The 15,889-nt window shown below is 44.1% G+C and overlaps 2 protein-coding genes across 5 annotated transcripts in view; one reads left to right on the top strand and one right to left on the bottom strand.

Annotated features, from left to right (window-relative positions):
- The window catches only part of TTLL1 (TTL family tubulin polyglutamylase complex subunit L1), a 219,674-nt gene that overhangs the window by 44,767 nt on the left and 159,018 nt on the right, over positions 1–15,889 (bottom strand). For all 4 annotated transcript variants that reach the window (XM_069228307.1, XM_069228305.1, XM_069228306.1 and 1 more), the window contains exon 9: positions 11,434–11,597. In XM_069228307.1, the coding sequence (XP_069084408.1) occupies positions 11,434–11,597 (164 nt within the window). The remainder of the gene's footprint in view (positions 1–11,433; positions 11,598–15,889) is intronic.
- On the top strand, positions 4,175–7,693 carry LOC138287672 (uncharacterized). Its single transcript, XM_069228303.1, has 2 exons — positions 4,175–6,866; positions 7,393–7,693. The coding sequence occupies exons 1-2, from the start codon at positions 5,725–5,727 to the stop codon at positions 7,502–7,504; spliced, it is 1,254 nt and encodes a 417-aa protein (XP_069084404.1). The 5' UTR covers positions 4,175–5,724; the 3' UTR covers positions 7,505–7,693.

Genomic DNA, 15,889 nt, shown 5'->3' with positions numbered 1-15,889 from the left:
CATTCAAACTGCTGCCTCCGCCAAGAAAAAACGCCCACGTCAATGGTGGGAGAGGGAAAAGGGGATGCCAGCGGGAACCCAGACACCCTTCTCGCCGAGCAGATTTGGATGTTGCTTGCTGCGAAGAAAGAGGGGCGGTCTGACCTCCATGTCTGAGGGGGGGGTGAGAACTCACCTTTTTTCCCATTTCACCCCCGTCTTTAACTGGACAACACCTGCCATCACTGCTGCCAACGACCCATGGAGAAAACACGACCCCCCACCCCACAGCCGTACTCCTGGGTAGGGAGGTCACATTGCCAGGGTACGTTGGGTGGGCATTGCACAGGAGGTCGGGATCACTGCAGACATACACATGTCATAGTAATTTTTTTAAGTTAATGTGACAAGCATATGTGGGGGACACAAGTGGGTCAGATATGGATGAGGACACACTGGATATCACCCACATACACCACTGTCACTAATCTATGGTGCCAGTATTCATTGGCAAATGACTGCTGCCACGACAATGACAGTACATTCACACCTGTCAACTATGTCCATGTGTACACAGAGCCAGAGGACCTACACCTGTCATGTTGCGCTGCGAGTTGTGTGAGTCAGTATGTGTATAAGTGTATGCGATGGGGTGCGTGAAGGGGTGGGAGCTGGAGTGGGTGCTGTGGTTGTGTCTGTATGTGTGCCACTTGCATGGGGGATCGGCGGTGTGGTGTATGTTGTGATTCCATGTGACACTTTCAGGTGAGTGTTGTTGTCCTGATATGGGTAGTTCTGCTTGAGTGTGGGTTTATGTAGATGAGGGTGTAGTTGTGTTGGTCACTGTGGTTGTGTCATGTGTGGGTGCAGTGTCAATGGTGCATATATGTTGTGTCATTGATGTCCATCAATGTTTGTTTGCGGCATGTACATGTGCGGAACGGCAATAGATACGGGGATGTATGTGTTGTGTACTGCGTTGTGCAGGTTGACACTTATGGCTAAGGTACAGTGTGTGTGTGTCACTTACCTCTATTCCAAAGCCCCTGCCATTGTACAAAGTCCATTGGGTCCTCCGCTTGCAGAGCTGTAACATTTAATTATGGCAGGCAGAACACCGTCGACTTGATGGTCTTTTTGGGTCAGCGGCCGACGTCGCTTGGCAGTGTGACCGCCAAAATCTAAATCAATTGATGTTGTGAGGACAAGTAATATATCATACACATCTACTGATTTGGTCAACGTGTTTCAGCCTTATATAGGTACCATGGGTCCCAGCTTTCGTCAGGACTTAATAAAGGTAGATTACCTGTGATTCTCAAATAATCAAGATGCATATAGCCACTCACACAGTCACAGCTGTGTGAACTCTTAAGGTGCGACAACACTGGAGGCACTAATTTGAAACCTAAAATGATAAACAAAAAACAATGGGAACAGCATCAATTTCATTCCAAGATTTCTGCAGTATCTCTTTACATGCAGTCCTCCGAAAGGGTTCCATGTAAATAATACAATGCATCTTACATCTATGTGTACATGGAATGCCTAATCCCTGGATCACAGGTTGGGAACCACTGATCTACAGCATTGCAACAAAGCGATTTTCTAAAACTGCATGTGAATTAAAATATAGAATAAAAAGAGGTGTGTGCCAGTAGTTTAGTGGGAGAATGAGTGTCATCCCCCAGGAAAAAAAACATCTGTACAAAAGTGTAAAAGTATTAGGTCAGGCAAACAAGAAAATGTTCAGGTCCCAGACAGAGGTTCACCAGAAAGAGGAAACTTAACCAGTTTCTCACTTACTTGCAAAAAGGTGTGCCAACCACCACAATTTATAGCATTTTACCTGTGACGATATTGGCAGAGTTTTTATGTGGACGTCTAGCCGTGACTGGTGGTTATTTAGTTCAGGTGATTCTCAACAACAGCATGAACGTTGGGTATATCCCAAATGAGAAAATGTAAAAGGACTAAGGGGGTCATCACAGTTGCGGTCGGACTGCCGCCAAAGTGGCGGTCCGATCGTAACATTAGGACTGTGGCTGAGCCGCCACAGTCCAACCGCCGACACCGCCTGGCTGCCGCCAGCCTGCCAGCTCTGGAGGTTGTAATCCGCCAGAGAAGCGATGCAAGCAGCGCTGCCCTGGGGATTATAAGTCCCTATGGACCAGCCTGTCCATGGCGGTAAACACTGCCATGGAAAGGCTGGCGGAATGGGGGACTCAGGGGTGTCTGGGAGCCCCTGCACTACCCATACACTTGGCATGGGCAGTGCAGGGGCCCCCATGCACAGCCCCATCGCGCGTTCCACTGCATGAATTTCGGGCAGTGGAATGCGCGACGGGTGCTACTGCACCGTCAAATTGCAGCCTGCTCCATTAGGAGCTGGCTGCAATGTTTAGGCACTGTTCCCTGCTGGGCAGGCGGGCGGAAACATTGTTTCCGCCAGCCCAGCAGGGAAATCATAATAGGGCCGGCCTGATGGAGGAAAGACATTGGCGGGCGGCAGATGAGGGCCTAAATGTCTCTAAAAGGACATCGAGTCTCTAAAAGGACATTGAGCATCCTCCATCTTGGTGTTTAATTACAAACACATATAACTCATTCAAAACAGCAACTAGTGGAAAATGGATAACTATGGTGTTTTTAAAAAAAGCATCTTTAGGCAAAAATTGTTAAATATTACCTAAGTTGTAAACAAAAAGCCCTCAGTAAAACGTGTTTCCAAAATAATGTCTCGCTATCAGTAATAGATTGGAACCTCTCACCAGAGCGGAGAGAAAAAGGATAAAAGGGGAAAAAGGAAGGCTCCCTGTGAGCAGAATGCATGGGGTGTTTGTCGGAACACTGATCTCTCATTTTTTTATGTCATACGACCAAGTTAAAACAAAAGTCAAGAATCTCCTGCATAGGACAGAACTCAAAAAGCGGATTTCACATCAAGAAAATAATGATATCCAAACACGATTTTGCTCTCTAGAATGCATTTGCGATGTAAAGGAGGACATTTATTTTTAGAAAAAATAAAAAGTTAGGTCTATGAGCAACATGTTTAGTGACGACGTAAATGATAAACAATGAAATTGAGATGAATTTCTACAGTGTCCTATTAGCTCAACGGTACTCAAAGTACGGCCCGCGGGCCGCCAGTGGCCTCACGGACCTAGCTTGGCGGCCCGCGAGACGCACACCAAACGCCACATCATAATGGCAGCAGTATGTAAACATAGAAGAGGGCCGCGGGAGCATGCTCCCGCGGCCCTCCTCTATGTTTACATACGGCGGCCATTGTTTATGGCGTTGCTCTGACGATCCTGGAAGCCAAAGCCCCATAAAAGTCAGCGCTTGCAGCTAACTTTTATGGGGCTTTGGTCGTCTGCTTCCTGTCACCGGCTCCACGTCTGCTGCCCGCCTGCCTGCTGTTCCACATTTGTGGCATCTTTACAGTGCTTTGAGTCAGGTAAGGCTCTTTATTTATTTGTTTTTAATGTAGTGTGTGTTACTGGGGTAGGCGTGAGAGCAGATTGCGCTGTGTGTGTGTGTTACTGGGGTAGGGGTGAGAGCAGATGGCGCTGTGTGTGCGCGCGCTGTGTTTGTTACCGGGGTAGGGGTGAGAGCAGATGGCGCTGTATGTGTGCGCGCTGTGTGTGTTACTGGGGTAGGGGTGAGAGCAGATGGCGCTGTGTGTGTGCGCGCTGTGTGTGTTACTGGGGTAGGGGTGAGAGCAGATGGCGCTGTGTGTGTGCGCTGTGTGTGTGTGTTACTGGGGTGGGGTGAGAGCAGATGGCGCAGTGTGTGTTACTGGGGTAGGGGTGAGAGCAGATGGCGCTGTGTGCAGATGGCGCTGTGTGTGTTACTGGGGTAGGGGTGAGAGCAGATGGCGCTGTGTGCAGATGGTGCTGTGTGTGTTACTGGGGTAGGGGTGGGAGCAGATGGCGCTGTGTGCAGATGGCGCAGTGTGTGTTACTGGGGTAGGGGTGAGAGCAGATGGCGCTGTGTGGAGATGGCACTGTGTGTGTTACTGGGGTAGGGGTGGGAGCAGATGGCGCTGTGTGCAGATGGCGCAGTGTGTGTTACTGGGGTAGGGGTGAGAGCAGATGGCGCTGTGTGTGTTACTGGGGTAGGGGTGGGAGCAGATGGCGCTGTGTGCAGATGGCGCAGTGTGTGTTACTGGGGTAGGGGTGTGTCCTGCTATTTGATGGAGTTTTGTTTTGACCAATGACTTTGTGTTTCACCACTGCGCATATTAGTTGCTCAATGTTCAGTTTAGCCGCCTATTGGCTTTGACATGGCATTAGCCATTACTTTCTGTATTCAGTTGAGCCGCCTATGGGCTTTGACATTGCATTAGTCATTACATTCTGTATTCTGCCTATTGGCTTTGATATGCTGTATCCAGTCTAGCCGCCTATTGGCTTTGACATTGCATGCCTATTGACTTTGACATGATGTATTCAATTTAGCTGCCTATTGACTTTGACATGCTATTAGATATTCTGCCTATTGGCTTTGACATGATATCATATATTACATTTTGTATTCAGCTCCGCTGCCTATTGGCTTTGACATGATATCATATATTACACTTTGTATTCAGCTTAACTGCCTATTGGCTTTGACATGATATTCAGCTCCGCTGCCTATTGGCTTTGACATGATATTATACATTGCATTTTGTATTCAGCTCAGCTGCCTATGGGCTTTGACATGATATTATACATTGCATTTTATATTCAGCTCAGCTGCCTATTGGCTTTGACATGATATCATATATTACATTCCGCTCCGCTGCCTATTGACTTTGACATGATATTATATATTGCATTTTGTATTCAGCTTAGATGCCTATTGGCTTTGACATGACACTAGACATTGCATTTGATATTTAGGTTAGCTGCCTATTGCCTTTAACATGACATTGCATTTGATATTTAGGTTAGCTGCCCATTGCCTTTAACGTGGAGTTCTGTATTTTTCCAAGCTGTGTTTTTGCACCAGAGAACCAAGATGTTTTGCTCTCACAGTAGACTAGACCTGATAAGAGAGAGTACATGGGCGTCGTTTCTCTTCCCTTGAGCTTGGGAACAGGAGTAGTCTTGGAGACCTGGCCAGTCTCCAAAGGGCTTGCTCAGTTTCCCAGGTCTGAGAGGAGGGGGCACACCTTTGTAACGAATGTAACAGGCTGCAGAGAGTCAGATTCGAATCTGCCGGACCTCGTGCTGGAGCTTGGCGCCAGTTGCCAGCATCCCGTGTGGGTAGATGACACTCTTTCTCGCGGCTGACAGGGGTCTCAGCTTGCAGACCTTAGAAAGATGTAGCTGTAAATAGTTCCTACACGGTGAAGTATTTGTTTTGCTTTGCATTCAATATCTTATAAATATAACCTGCTGTGTATATTGCAAACTGATATATTTTGTTTGATTAACGCGGACTTGAAAGCTACTAATTCGTCATTCATTCATAAACATTGTGGTTGGGGAAGAATAAAATAACAATAAAAGTCTTCTTTGACCTCAGAAGTGCATTTCTGTTGTGTTATGTTAGTGCTTAGAAACTAAATAAGAGGAAAGCACTACAATTGGTACCTGGAGTCGTGGGGTCGGTCATTAAGAGGTGATTAAAAGGGGTTTGACGAGTTAGTAGATTTCTAAGTGCACACTTTAAAAGTGTAATTGTTTTTTGTTGTTTGGAGAATTACAGAAATTGTTTTCTGTTTGGGGAATCACAGTAGCACGGCAGACCATGTCTGAGAATACATGTGTTGATGAACTGCCTGATGGTGCTAAGAAAAACTGTGAATTGTTTTCTGTTTGGGGAATTACAGAAGAAAATGCATGTGTAGCTAAAAGGCCTGATAAGGTTTTGAGAAATAATTCCCGTTGTATATATGTAGAAAAAGTGTGTTTTGGAAGTAATGATGACAGAAAGGTCTGGATACCTTTATCTGCTTACAGAGAAATGCAGGAGAAATGTAGGAAGTTGGAACATGAAAATAGGAATTTACGTGAGCAAATTAGCCAGGATACGATAATTCAAAATAATGCTGAAAGTTATAAAAATGAAGAATCTTTCTTGTCCCATTCCAGTAATGAGGGGGTTAAGACAGCTCCGAGCTGCACTGAGTTTCCGTGTGAGCCAGGGTTTTTGGCAGCCAAAATGCATTCCTTAACTGATAACACGGACGAGAATGTGATTTACAAGTTACCGTTGCAAAATGCACAAGTAAAACGAAAGATTTTAGAGCAAGACACCCAGAGTTTCATTAGCTTGTTTGATTTTTGGAAAAAGAATAGCCCTCATTTGAGAGAAATCCTAACACTGTTGTATATGGTCACTGTGAAAAATAATATGCAGCTGCGCGCTTGTGATTTGGCAAATGAAATAATGCAGATTTTAGGTTTCTGCGCAGTGCAAGAAGGAAATACTTATGTATATTTAAATCAAGAACAAGGAAAGAAAATAGTGCCCCTAGCTAGAATCATACAATGGATCTGGTACTTGCAAGACAGGGCTAGAGTACCACAGATAAAAGAATTACCAATGAAATTGTGTGCACCATTTGAATTCGTGTCTACTGAAGATAAAAAGCATGTTTGTTTTACTGATGATTCATTGACTGAAATGTTGCTTTCTGGCACAGTAGAAGGAACAGAGTTGTATAATGTGTGTCAGATTTTAAAGCAAGAGCTACGTGAGATGTGTCATTTTTACGCTGATTTTTGGTTCTTTGATAATGTTTTAGCCACATGGCTTGTACCTAACTGGTTCAATTACCTTGCAGATGTTAATGAGAAAAATGCAGAGAGAGAAGTGTTCACCCAGAATTCTGCCTTAGTGGGGATGGCTATGTGGGTGCCCCAGAAATGTGAAAAGGCCACTTACAGGTGGGCAGAGATGAGAGAGATGCACATTCCCCTAGATTTGATAAAAACTGTGCAGCACGCACAAAAGCAATCTGTCATGCAAGCAGTCACAGAGCAGTTGGGGAGAGGAAAGTTACCAGAACAGAAATGGCAAATTGATCAGGTTTTAGGGAGAGTGATTGCTGCAAATTACCAAGGAAAAATCGAAATTATGCTGATACCTAGAAAAGAATCTGATTCATTCATACAAATTGGAGACAGAATGGCCCAAATTGACAAAAGTGCAGTGAATGGAGGTTTGGTAAAGAATGAGTCTGCCCCAGCCCTTCTGACAGTGCAAGAAAAGGGAAGCTGTGGCGCAGCAGATAAAAACCTCAGTGCTGATGTGTGGGCTGAAGCCCCAAGTGATCCTCCAGAACCTGCAGAAAATATAACAAAGGGCCTCAAAAACGTCCTGCTGATTATAAAACAGGGAAAGAAAGAGGAAGGGTGCAGTTTAAATGAAAAATGTTATTTGCAAGAAAAGTCATACTTGTTTCTTTTGCAGATCCTACCACGTTTCGCCACTGTCCCTGAGTGCGCTGTGTGGTCCCCCTTCCGGTGTGTGCGTGTGGGGTCGGGGAAGGGACCGAATCCCCAACCTGAACCTGGCTGAGTAAAGTGCCAGCACCATGGATCCATTTTGCGCAAACTGCGCCTTCAGTTCAAGTTCAACTTGTTTGCTGTGTTTTTTTTTTTTTTTCCCCTCTCGTATGGAACTCTGACTTTTGCTTACCTTCCAGAAAACCTTTCAGGTGGACCGTGCACCTTTACATGAGCAGAACTCATGCCACATCAAATTGCTAACACTGTTGAATTAGAGACTCATTCAGAAAAAAAAAAAAAAAAAACATTGCCCAGTCTTTTCTATGTAGATGTATCTGATGTGAAAGGTTATGAGATCAATGTGTTAATTCACTTCTATTGCTTTACAGGGATTGCTTTGATCATTGAAATTTGATTTGCTGATAATGTTTTTTTTTTGTTTGTTTGAAATATGAGATATGTGAAACAAAAATTCATTGGTCAAAGGGCGGAATGTCCTGCTATTTGATGGAGTTTTGTTTTGACCAATGACTTTGTGTTTCACCACTGCGCATATTAGTTGCTCAATGTTCAGTTTAGCCGCCTATTGGCTTTGACATGGCATTAGCCATTACTTTCTGTATTCAGTTGAGCCGCCTATGGGCTTTGACATTGCATTAGTCATTACATTCTGTATTCTGCCTATTGGCTTTGATATGCTGTATCCAGTCTAGCCGCCTATTGGCTTTGACATTGCATGCCTATTGACTTTGACATGATGTATTCAATTTAGCTGCCTATTGACTTTGACATGCTATTAGATATTCTGCCTATTGGCTTTGACATGATATCATATATTACATTTTGTATTCAGCTCCGCTGCCTATTGGCTTTGACATGATATCATATATTACACTTTGTATTCAGCTTAACTGCCTATTGGCTTTGACATGATATTCAGCTCCGCTGCCTATTGGCTTTGACATGATATTATACATTGCATTTTGTATTCAGCTCAGCTGCCTATGGGCTTTGACATGATATTATACATTGCATTTTATATTCAGCTCAGCTGCCTATTGGCTTTGACATGATATCATATATTACATTCCGCTCCGCTGCCTATTGACTTTGACATGATATTATATATTGCATTTTGTATTCAGCTTAGATGCCTATTGGCTTTGACATGACACTAGACATTGCATTTGATATTTAGGTTAGCTGCCTATTGCCTTTAACATGACATTGCATTTGATATTTAGGTTAGCTGCCCATTGCCTTTAACGTGGAGTTCTGTATTTTTCCAAGCTGTGTTTTTGCACCAGAGAACCAAGATGTTTTGCTCTCACAGTAGACTAGACCTGATAAGAGAGAGTACATGGGCGTCGTTTCTCTTCCCTTGAGCTTGGGAACAGGAGTAGTCTTGGAGACCTGGCCAGTCTCCAAAGGGCTTGCTCAGTTTCCCAGGTCTGAGAGGAGGGGGCACACCTTTGTAACGAATGTAACAGGCTGCAGAGAGTCAGATTCGAATCTGCCGGACCTCGTGCTGGAGCTTGGCGCCAGTTGCCAGCATCCCGTGTGGGTAGATGACACTCTTTCTCGCGGCTGACAGGGGTCTCAGCTTGCAGACCTTAGAAAGATGTAGCTGTAAATAGTTCCTACACGGTGAAGTATTTGTTTTGCTTTGCATTCAATATCTTATAAATATAACCTGCTGTGTATATTGCAAACTGATATATTTTGTTTGATTAACGCGGACTTGAAAGCTACTAATTCGTCATTCATTCATAAACATTGTGGTTGGGGAAGAATAAAATAACAATAAAAGTCTTCTTTGACCTCAGAAGTGCATTTCTGTTGTGTTATGTTAGTGCTTAGAAACTAAATAAGAGGAAAGCACTACAGGGTGAGAGCAGATGGCGCTGTGTGTGTTACTGGGGTAGGGGTGGGAGCAGATGGCGCTGTGTGCAGATGGCGCAGTGTGTGTTACTGGGGTAGGGGTGAGAGCAGATGGCGCTGTGTGTGTTACTGGGGTAGGGGTGAGAGCAGATGGCGCTGTGTGTGTGCGCGCTGTGTGTGTTACTGGGGTAGGGGTGAGAGCAGATGGCGCTGTATGTGTGCGCGCTGTGTGTGTTACTGGGGTAGGGGTGAGAGCAGATGGCGCTGTATGTGTGCGCGCTGTGTGTGTTACTGGGGTAGGGGCATTGTTTTGAAAAAGGGGGTGGGGTGGTTGTTCCCCCTCTAAGCCCCGCCCCCTCTAAGCCCCGCCCCCCGCTGTCACTTCAGTGCGGCCCTCGGCCGCAAACCATACTGCAATTTTGGCCCCCGAGAAAAAGTTTGTGAGTACCCATGTATTAGCTGAAGGAAAAAGAGGGGACTTCCCGTGAGCAGTAGGCATAGGGTGTTTATCGGCACTCTGATCTCTAGTTTTTAAATGTCATATGAAGAACTTAGAACCAGAAGTCAAGGATCTAACGTGTAGGACAGGACTCAAAAGGAATTTTATATGAGAAAGACAATGATCTCTAAACAAGATTGCGCTCTCTCAAATGCATCTACAGCTTAAAGGCTAGGATCAATGAGTTTAGTGATGACCTAAACAATCAGCAATAAAATGAAGATTAAGTTTCTGCAGAGTCCTATTGGCTGAATGATACCCTGAGGATATTGCCATTCAGGCCCCTGTCAAAAGTTCTTAATCGATAAACCCATTGCTGTTCTTTTTAGAAGATAATGAAAATCCTGTCTTATACAGGAGATTTTTGCAGTTTGCCGACAAACACTGTATGCATACTGCTCACGGTTAGCCTTCTTTTAATACCCTTTTTTCTTTTTCTCCCCGCTGTGGTGAGAGGTTCCAATCCATTACTGGTAGCGAGACATAATTTTGGAATCATCTTTTACTGAGGGCGTTTTCTTTATAACCTTGATGATATTTACCAACATTCTTACCAACATTTGCCTGAAGATGTTTTTTTAAAAACCACCATAGTCATCTTGTTTTCCAGTAGTCGCTGTTCTGAGTCTTGTTATTTGTGTTTATAATTAAACACCAAGGACAGAGTATGCTCTGCGTCCTTTTAGAGACATTTAGGCCCTCATTAACATTGGCTGTAAAAACCAGCCTAACGCCGTGGCTATGGTCGCCAAAAGACCGTCGCCGCAGCTACCAGCCATCTGCCGTCTTATGGCCACAGCCGGATTTCCGCCAGAAGGATGGCGGAAATCCAGCTGTGGCCATGCCGGCAGATGGCGGTAAGGTGGGGCTGCTGCCAGCAGCAGCGCCACACCAGTAGACCGCCGGCAGCCGTATTATGACCAATAATACGGCCTGGAGGTGTTCTGCTGGCGGACGCTGCTGCTGGCAGCAGTGCCCCGTCCAGTCTCCTACCGGAGGATCCTCTGCACACAGATAAGTGGGTGCTCCGACAGGGGAGAGGGGTGGGGGTGTTGTGTGTGTGTGTGTGGGGGTGTGTGAATGTTTGTGCGTGCGTGCATGCAGGTGTGTGTTCTGTGTCGAATGTGTACAAGTTGTTCCCTGGGATTTACCTAATATTGGGCAATTCCACATATACATGTACACATAGATGTAAAGTGTGTTTTGTGGTATTCACATGGAACCCTTTGGGAGGACTGCATGTAAAAAGATACTGCGGAAATCGTGGAATGAAATTGATGCTGTTTCCCCTTGTTCATCATTTTAGGTTTCAAATTAGTGCCCCACACATTCACAAATCACATTAGGTTTGATAGGCACAAGCAAAACATATCTGAAGTGAAGTACCCTTTGTCACAAGTGGTTTACATTGCAAGCGTTCTTTTGATTCCTTGCTGCCACTTCATCACTTGGTAAATTAAATACACTTATGGAACAGTGTGGCTAAAGAAACGTCTTTTTGAATCTCCTGGACAAAAGGCAATGGCTGATTACGTTTCTGAGCAATACCAGTAAACAGGTATACCTGAGGAAGGATATACAGAGATGGTTCAATAGAATCAAAAATGTGTGTGCAGAACTTACAAAATTTCATAATTTCCGAGAGCTTCTTTGGGTGGTGATTTATTCCATTTGCAGTCATGAATTTCCCCATTAGGTACTGCAATATTAAGTGTATCATTGATAAGGTTATACTTCAGTATGCGATCATTGGCTGTGCTAGACGTAAGAGATGGAGAGGCATTAACCTGAAATAAAAAAACACAGTTTTTGACGCTGCTTTTCATTTTACAGTTTCTAAGGCTATAATTGACATACCAACAAAACAAACGGCTCGCTATCTCGCGCTCAGCTTGAACTATCTTTTGGGATACCAGAAAAAATGAAAATGTGTGAAAAAAAAGAGAACTCAGCTGTACCTCAGTTGCATTTAGACACTTCCACTGCACTCCCAAGCATTAAAAGCTGCAATGTAAATTATTAGAGCAGAAATTTGGCTCTATTGAAACTGCTAACCTTATTACTGTCAATTACGAAAAATGTCTTATTAGGTTCACTGAAGTTGTGCATGGGTAGGTTTGGATTTTGTTTTTAAGAGAAACATTTCAGCATTTCACCAGCTAAGACACCTATCCTAGCATCATCTCCCACTTTAATCAGAAATTCATGTAACAATTTACAAAGAGCCCTCGGTTTTCGAGATAAGATGATTTTGCTTTGTTTTGAAAGACATCAAACTCAATGATCATTAACACAGGCTCATGTCGATAGCAGTGCTGCAGTGCAACACCATAGGAGTGTAGTAGTAGGAGTATTCAGTAGTGTGCAGTATATGCAGGAGAGCAGAGATTAAGGGTTGGAACAACACGATTAGGAGGATCATTAAAAGACTGTCATGTTATGCTGATTTGTAGAACACAATATCATACCAGATGGTAACGCGGCCACATAGCAGGTGTGAATCTAGCCAAACCTATGGCCTAATTGGACTACTGAAAAGCCAGGGCTGTGTGCAGAATTCAAGAAGTGAGGAGGCTCTAATGTGTAATGGCAGGTCGTTCCATGCTTTAGGAGCTAAGGGCCTGATTTAAATCTCGGCGGTAACGGTCTCGCCATCGGTTTTCCATCGGAAAACCTGTCGGCCGCCTTGGTGGTCTGCCCACCCGATTTAGATGATGGCGGGACCATTGGCGAAAGACCGCCGAGTCCCGCCAACTACACTAGGAATCAACAGCCGTGTCAATGGCGCCACTGAAAACAGTGGCTGGCTGCAGGACTCCAGCCACTGTTCCCACCAAGCCAATGACGATGAGCCTTCCCGCCAAGCCAGCTGTGGTAGTGTTGCATCCATACCGGAGTTGGCGGATTGGAAGGGAAAGAAGGTAGAAACCTACCTTTTCCCATTTCCACTTCTGTTTCTGACTGGACAAGACCTGCCGTCGCTGCTACCACTGGACCACAGGAAAACACGACCTTTGCTGAACTCGGAAGTAAGCATTACATATTACCAGTGGATGTCGTCTTAGCACTTAACATTACCTTGGAGCCAGTGCAGTAATATACATGTCACAGTATAGTATTTTCCTAAAACCTAACCTTGTGACATGTATATGTCTGAAATACATCATTGGAGATACACCTGCATTAAAAATCTGTTGAATTACACAAATCTTATTTTGGTGTAAGTGTTCATTAACACATGAATGCTTGCACCAAAATACACTGAACATCAGAATTGTTAACTGTGTCCATATGTGCACTTTGCAATAGGACTTGTAGGTGTAATGTGGTGCTTGCAGTTATAAATGCAAGTCAGTACATTATATTACTGGAACAGCAATTCCACTCCAATGACACAAAAACTTGTACTGCAGTCAGTACATTATATTACTGGAACAGCAATTCCACTCCAATAACACAATAACTTGTGCTTGTATTGTGTACAATGTGGGACAAAGTGTGTGAAGGTTGGACTCAGGTCTTCAGACATGTATTACTACTCTCATGTGTTGTTTTCCTGTCAATGTGACTAATATGTGACAGTATAAAAAGTGTGGATGTACAACTGCCCCATGCACTTCACTTGTATCCTGCTTATAGTCCAGGGGTGTCCTCCTTATGAATCGGCATCTATTGGGCACATATATGCCACCTTACAGCTTTGACATAGGAGGGGTGTGAGTGTATTGTCTGGTTGAGGTAGAGGGAGCTAGAGCGGGTGATGTGTTTGTGTCTGTATATGTGCCACTTGCATGTGGGTCTTGTGTTTGTTGTGTATGTTTGGTTGTGTGTTGTGTTCCTGTGTGCAGCATTCAGGTCAGTGTTGCAGTGCGGTTGTGGTCACTGCTGTGATGTGTATAGTAAAGCTTTTGTGTGAGACTGTTTGTGTAGATGAGGGTGTAAATGTGTTGGCTGTCATGGTTGTAACATATGTGGGTGTGATGTCAAAAGTGTGTGTGTATGTTGTGTTTTGGATGTATGGCAATGTGCGTTTTCCCCATGTGCTTGTTGTGTGGTAGAATGGCTAGGGATAACCAAAAATCCTGAGATACATCATGGACAAGGTACACTACCTTAGGTAAGAAATCAACACACTGGTTTTCACAAAGTGCCTGGTGGTAGTTGTGGAACAGTTGAAAGGAGAGGTGATCCATGTTTACCCTTATCCGGATAACTGGCTAGAAAAGGCGAAACAGTTCAAGGAGTGAACAGAAATACAGTCACGGAGACACTTTATGGAGTAGGGTTTTACCTGAACCTGGATAAATCATTCCTAGTACCAGAGAGAGACAAAAAGTTTTCGGGTAATTGGCCAAGGCCTCCGGATAATTTTCCGCTTCCAAAAATGATTTGAACCCATGTATGTTCGATATCAAGACATGATACGACCATGGATGCCCTGTCTCCTACCAATCAATATCCTCCGCCCCTCCCCATTCCTGTCTAGAAAACAGCAAACCTGCACATATTCAAAGGACTGACAATCCACTCCTTTGGGAAAATATCCCTGCTGCACATAACCATCACAACTCCTAAAATCAATGTAATCTAATGGGTGTAATAACTTTCAATTTCTCACTTTTGGGTCGCTAGCATTTTGGAACGCGATAGTAACTATTTTTTCTTGGGACCCATCCTGTTCCCACTAGCTCCTACCAGCCACTGTTCTCTGACCTACAACCAGGCACCTGGAAAAGGGTAATTTGATTATGTTTTAACCCCCCATGTTCACATAGAAAAGAGGTTATCGGAAGGGAACTAATCTCTCCTGGTTTTCCCATCACCTCCCAATTACCCTCAATTCCTTCACAGATTCTGTTAGTTGTCAAAGATGGTACAAAGTTTTCCACTAGGCTCTTCATCTCCTTGGAAGCAAACAGTACCTGGTTAGTTCTTCGCCTGCTATAGTTTTAAAACGAACCACTGCTAAATTATTTGAGGTAATACTCCTTAATCTTTTGATATTTGCAAATACACTTTAACAACTGTGATCTAATCAGGGGTTGACTAACTGTGTTTTCTTTCTTAGATTGTAACTTTAGCAATAGCTGCAGTGGCACTATTGGCTTAGGTTCACCCCTTTCTTTGACTAGAAGGGGCTATTTCAGACCACCCTGAGCTTCTCTTTGTCAGGGCAACAAATATGTGCTGCATATTCAGGAGGAGGTCTCCATTTAGTACTTTTACACCCAGTGGTCTCTTTCACTACCATTGTGCAATCTTTGGATATCCCTGTGCCTAGTGATTCCTTTGGCCTCCCCATGTCTTTCTTATTAGGCCTCTACTCTGACAGCAGACTTCTGCTTTTTGGCACAGGGATCACCGCTGGTGTTGAAGGGCTTGCACATGCAGAAAAAAACTCATGGGTTAAAAGACATGGCAACCATGCAGAGGGGCTTCCAGGACACGCATCTGATGTATTTCTTCAAAACCAAATAGTTGACACTGCCCAAGAAAAAACAAGAGGACTACAAGAGACCATTTCAGACCTAACTACTGCAGAGCATGTGGATCCAGAAAATATGCACTTTACAAATTGGTGAAATTAGTTCCGAAATGTACCTATTAGAATGCTCCAATAAAGACTGATCGGCACAAACTCTGATAGTAGACAACGAGAAACTATGCTACTGTTTCAACACATGCCACCAGGACGAGACAGATCTTTGGCGTTGGAGCAACAAAATATATGAAACCCCAACCATTTGCATCATGGTACTCACATCTTAACACCAACAAAAATGCATCTACTGGCTCAAAGGTGAACACCCCACTGCAGTCACAGAAGCATGCATAACCCAAAAATGAAACTCACCTATGCTAATTCAGAATACCATCTACTGATGAGTCAAAGGTCAACTAGTAAAGACAGCTCTCTTCAAGATGTCAAGCACAGCAATAACCCATTACATTTCACCATGCACCTAGCACATCAAATTCAGGCCTATGCCGTTCTGAAACTCTTTCCAACCTCTGACCAGACAATTATTCACCTTCATGACGAACTCCTTAAAAGCCACCACCTATGATGAATCTCAGG

Source organism: Pleurodeles waltl, chromosome 4_1, assembly GCF_031143425.1.
Source record: "Pleurodeles waltl isolate 20211129_DDA chromosome 4_1, aPleWal1.hap1.20221129, whole genome shotgun sequence".
Classification (NCBI taxonomy): Eukaryota; Metazoa; Chordata; class Amphibia; order Caudata; family Salamandridae; genus Pleurodeles; species Pleurodeles waltl.
This window is presented reverse-complemented; position numbering and strand designations above follow the sequence as displayed.